General features: G+C 38.5%; 1 protein-coding gene across 1 annotated transcript in view; it reads left to right on the top strand.

The window, feature by feature from the left end:
* Positions 1–688: 688 nt before the first annotated feature.
* Positions 689–6000, top strand: part of LOC124360802 — a 30592-nt gene continuing 25280 nt past the window's right edge. The window contains exon 1 of the mRNA XM_046814707.1: positions 689–1244. Coding sequence (XP_046670663.1) covers positions 930–1244 — 315 coding nt within the window. The 5' untranslated portion in view covers positions 689–929. The remainder of the gene's footprint in view (positions 1245–6000) is intronic.

Here is a 6000-nt window from a genome sequence, read left to right as displayed (position 1 = left end):
ATGATCCAAGATCCTTCATTGAATTTATTATTTGTCCCACCAAGATTTTGTTCTAGAAATTATGAATTTTTTAACATTGAACAAAGTTTTGGGGAAATTTAATGAATCTTGTACAGATACTACAGCATTTTGTTGTTTTCAACTAAACGAATACATTGTTGGTAAAATACAGTAATTGATAAATAATGAATAAAACATTGTTTATAAAGTGTAAGTATCGAGTTTCGCGTACTTTGGTCGCATATTCCCTTGACAAGTAAATAGAGCAGAAAATGTTGGCTGGTCGCCGTACTAGATCCCTCGGACCATAGGCTTGTTCCACAACACGGTGTCTACAGTCCCATGATGTTTCTATATCGAAACAACACCGAGAACAAATTCATCACTCGCTGTGAAAAGTTAGTGGCGAATGTGAAATGTACGGGATGACAAGAACCGGAAACTCAGCTGGCACTAACCCAACTCACGCCAGCTCAGGAAGTTAACTTTGGAACAGACGCAAACTGCGAATACTACAGTGAATAGGACTTGATAAACGTAGTATAGAGAACAAACAAAGCTGTAGGAACGTGCATAGACAAACGCTGAGATTAATCCAAGCAGCCAGAAGTACAAAGAGCGAGGGGCGGGCGCGACCATCAATCTCGTCAACAATGGGCCGCAACAATCGCGGCAACAATGTGTGACAACAATGTACCACGTGACCTGCCAGACAGGTGGCAGCCACAACGGCCCGAGCGTTGGGGGAGGACGTCGCCGTCATTGTTTAGCTCTCGAAATAAACCCACTCCGGGGCCAACTTTCTAAATTAGTATCTGTCTTCGAACATCGTGTCCGGCAGCGGCAGTCGGTGGCACTGGTGTCGCGAGTGCCAGTCGCGTGTGTAGGTTAGCCCGATGTTAGGTTAGGTTAGCGGCAGATATTCCGAAATGAACATCCTGTTTCGGAAGAACTTCCAGTCGGATGGCGCCAAGGGCCGGGTCCGCAGCGGTGGTGGTGCCAAACGGACCGGGGACTACTATGGGTATTCCGCCATGGAGGATCACCACGGCGGGTACCGCACCCACATCTTCCTGAACCCTTCCAATTTGCCGCAGGAGTACGAGGGTGACCTGCCGTCCAGCCTGTCCGCCAAGCGGCCTTCAGTCACCCTGATGAGGTGGGCGACGGGCGGTACCAAGAGGAAGCCCTCGGGCGGCAAGACCGACTATCCCCTCAACCAGAATGACACCCCTAGCCGTCAGGTAAGTGGACATCTAAACAAGTAGTTAGCAGTATGTAAGCGAAATCAATTTTAAGGGTACTCTTAATCCAAAATAACTCTTATCAAAAATCAATTTTACCAGTAGTTCAGATGTAACAAATTAAAATATTTTTTTGAACGCCCCACAATCAAACAGGAAAGATTTCTTCTTCTCTTGAGAACCTGTTGTATAGTAAAATATATATTATAGGTGTGGATATGTTGTCATATAATGAACTGTGTTATCAAAGTATACTGTAAATGGTTATATTCTCATAATATAACCTCCTGAGTACCAACTGCAAACTAAAAAAGTATACTATAATTGCGGAGATACTGTAGTTAAGTCCTGAGAACCTCCTTGTGCAACAAATTCTACTAGAGGTGCTGATATACTGTCATATAACCTCCTGACAATCTTAAGGTGCTAGCAAAGTATACTATTGGATGCAGAGATATTGTCTTATAATCTCCTGGTGCTAACAAGGTATACTATAGATACAGAGATATTTTCTCATAACCTCCTGGTGCTAACAAGGTATACTATAGGTGTAGAGATATTATCTCATAACTTCCTGGTGGTAACAAAATATGCCATAAATGTGGATATATTGTAATATAGCTTCCTGAGAACCACCTGGTGCAAAACAACTATACTATAGGAGCTGAAATATTGTCATAAATCCTCCTGAGAACCTCATGGTGCTAACATAGTATACTATATATGCAGAGATATTGTCTTATAATCTCCTGGTGGCAGTACAGTATAGTCAATAGTAGCCTACTGCATTGATTAACCCTCACATTGTTACAACCCGAAGTTATCTGTTCGTAGAATAAACTAAAACATGATAAGGTTGTGCAGCGTTAAGGTATCAGGCTTATCCGTTCGAAGGGTTAATCAGTGTATTACTTCATAGCTTAAGTTGAATTGACAAGATAATTATTGAGTTTACTCTCCTAATGTTTGCTATTTTCGTAATCAACAATACCACTAATCGTTTGTATTTTCAAAACAGAAATTCAACGAAAGAAGATTCGCCCGCCATTTATGGGCGTCCGTATAAAGTAAATACTTGTGTAAACTTAAACTCCGATGATAAACTTGGCTGATGACCAAATTTGTTACTACGACTTTGTTCATTTTTTAAGCATCTACGTTTCCGATAATGAGGAAACATATAGCCCAGAACCAACTCTAGAATCTGTGGATTATAAATTCTGGCACGTCAATATTTTCACCTAACTTCTCAACCTAGAATGCAACTTTTACGATATTTTAAAGGGTAGATTTTAGGTTTATGACAAATGGGTGCTAAGATGAGAAACTGAAGATAACCCAAAGGGATGGGGTGGACGTGATGACTTCATGAATGTAGTAAAGAGGGTGGTCTTTTTATTCCACACTTTCAGATTCATACAAATCTGGATTTTCCACGTAAAGATCATCCATTATCCATGAAAAGTCTATAAACCAATTAAAATCGTCTTGAGATTTGTATAACAGTACGAAGGATATCATTAAGTCCTTTAAATTGTTATGTAACATTGTCCGCGCCATTTTAACTTATTGTTGATGAATCAGTTAACGTGTTTTCTAGTAGATTTGCAAGAATCTAAAATTCTAATACTATCTGGGGGGTTCCAGGCCTTAGCCTACTCATTTGTTATTGATTGACAACCCTATCTTATATACAGATGAATACTGTAACACATGAATACATTGATGGTGTTGCACCGCGCATTTACATTGACGTAACAAGTCACCATTGGCGCAAAGAGTCACACAATGACAGTTAGTTTAGAGGGCTCTAGTGTTGTTGCTGACATCTATTTGGCTTCTCATCGTCTACGTCTGGGCAATAAACAGAAACGATTATTGGTCCCCTGCCATCTCCTAGTCATCCGTGTCGGGTTGTGTCGCCATTACCCGAATTCTGCATCACCTTTACTTCTATTCTTTTCCACAGATGTTCCAGGTTGAAGTATTTTGGGTTTGATACTCTGTTTAAGTACGTAAACATCTCAACTTATTAGCTTCTTATAAAAATCACCCTTACGGTGGTGCAACTGATTTTGGGTTGAGTAAAGTTTTTAAAATGTTGTATTCACAAACCTTCAAAATAACATTCCTTAAGACAGAAAAAGGACAACATAATTTTGGGTTACCATAGGAGGAATTGTAGACATAAAAAATAGTCGTTTTGGGCCATTTTATAATCAGGCTCAATCGAAAACACCTGAAGATAAGGATGTGAAATTTTTACAGTGGGTACTTTAAATATGACCGGAGGGGTTGAAATATTTTGTATTTTTAACATTTTAATTAATTGTTTACACCATTTTTAAATGTTACGGAAAAAACGTTAATTTTATATCTTAGAGAATTAAAAACATGTCAATCCCTCTGGGTCCAGTAATATCTAAAATATTGGAGTTTTAAAATTTGTAAAAAAGCATATTATAGTAAAGAATCTGTGTTGATTTTTTAAATGACATCTCGCGCCTTCGAATTTTCAATCTGCTTCCTGCCACGCTGTTCAGGAAGAACACGAGCAGGGACGTACTCTCTCTACCCCCACCACCGGGAATCCCTTTGCCCTCCCTTAGCCCTCTGACCTCACCATTAGTTCCTTACTTTGCTCTACCTCGTTCATGCTACTGTGACCTTGACCTATTTGTCAGAGTGTGTATAGTTGGCACACGGACAGCCTTAACAAATTGATGTCTTCTCTGGTCACTTTACAAATCCAATTGAATAATTAATAAAACTCACATGTTAATGAAAACTATAGTCTTGGACGAATAAAGATGCTAATCGTTTATTAGAAGATAATAGTATAAGAGCATCTACAACGTCCTATAATAATTATTAGATATAGTCCAACTGCACTCCTGAGTCCTAAAAGTACGTACTATTTCTAGTTTTCTCCACAAGTTTTTGAAACTGAGCAAACTGTATATTTACAAACAGAGCTATTTTGGAGAGGTGAAGCTATCAATTTTTTGGATGAACACAAACGAAATTGGACAACTATTAAATCTTCCTTGTTATAATTACGAACTACTGATATGCTGATTGTTCGTCCTTGGCTTTCTAATAACCCGTAAAAGTTTACTTATCAACCTCAGGTCTCATCCAATTCTTGGTTTCATCAAGAAGGGTTCATGGCAAGTGGTGTGTACTCATCTTAAGTGGCCTATGGATGAAATCTACACCTCCGTTCCAGTTCCACTTGGTTACCTACCGGTGAAATTTCCTCGGTTATTTCATTGGCTCTCCAAGATAAGTGGGCAGACTTCATTTTATCAAGTCTAGAGCTGAGTGACAAATAATAAATTCAGGACAGTCTAAACATCGTGCAAGACTAACACACCCCCGGCTTGTGAATTCTCTTCGGTTTATATATAACTTCTTCAGAATAGTAGGCAGAATCCATGCGATTAACTTTACAGCTCTTTTCTCATGATCGATATCCAAAGTACACTCACGAATGTCTAAAAATTATGATGGAGATGATCACGAATCTCTAGTCGTAAATCGAACTGGTCTCGTGTTTGTGAATATTTTTCAGTTATTCCAAAACCTCATCTTAGTTCATTGTCTTGCAATAACTAACCTTAAATTATGGCATGCATCGCTGGTCTCTTGGTGATTTTCCACAACTTCTTCAGAGTGACCTATCGGACTTCATGCTGTAAGGTAGAGAGCTTTCTTGTCTTCGTCACTTGTCTTATTTGCTAACAAATAACTTACACTCAGGACAGCCTATACATCGTGCTATTGGTTTACTTTGGTAGATTTAGATCCCTGCTGGAAATTCTCTCTTGATTTCTCCTACTGATGACGGCTGATTAGTGATTACATATTGTAAAGTGCAGATTTCTTATATAATATTATTGATTGGCTCTCTAGTGGAATGTACTTTGAGATTAAATTTAGAGAATGTTCTGAGAACCGTCCTTCCAATTCTAGATTCTTCCTTCTTGGTCTAATAATAATCTTTCCATGATGTTGCACAGACGTTATGGTCTCTTGTATACTGTCTTGTTGAGCTATCGACTCATGGTTTAGATCCAGATTACTCATGACATGGTGTTATGACAATCACAATCATTAAACATGAGAACGGTTATTTCAGAGAATAAAATGAGTTCTATTTATTTTTAATTGCTTAATAGACAAAAGGTTTACTGTTACATTAATTTTCCAGATACTAACATTCGCCGCATTGAAATTGTTTATTCAATGAGACTCTCTAACGAACATACTCAAGAAACAAAAGTGCTGTTTCCAAACCAAGTTTGGTCTGAACCATTAAATAAACGGTATAATTATCTTAGCCGAAATTTGTGTTATATTAGTATATACTATTGCAATACCTTTTAATTTTGATGCGTGATGAGTGTTTTAATGTTGCACATTTGCTCAAGAATACATTAGTTGTTATTATTATTATTATGATTTATATTACGATTTCCTATTGAAACTAACGCAGCAAACCTAACTCAGATATAAGGTAGACTTTTTTATTCCATTTAGTTGTAACAAACGCCAGAAAACACACGCAAAATATGCAAACGGTAATGCAAGACCCCGGGACAGCTATGTTGCTATAACGTGTCACGCCTTGCTGACTACTAACGTTTTACGCCTTGCTGGCTACTAACGTGTCACGCCTTGCTGACTACTAACGTTTTACGCCTTGCTGGCTACTAACGTGTCACGCCGAGTTGACTCCTGTGTCGTGTCGTGC

The sequence above is a fragment of the Homalodisca vitripennis genome, chromosome 4, assembly GCF_021130785.1.
Source record: "Homalodisca vitripennis isolate AUS2020 chromosome 4, UT_GWSS_2.1, whole genome shotgun sequence".
In the NCBI taxonomy this organism is placed as follows: domain Eukaryota; kingdom Metazoa; phylum Arthropoda; class Insecta; order Hemiptera; family Cicadellidae; genus Homalodisca; species Homalodisca vitripennis.
Note: the sequence above shows the minus strand (reverse complement) of the source record. Positions and strands in the feature narration are given on the sequence as shown.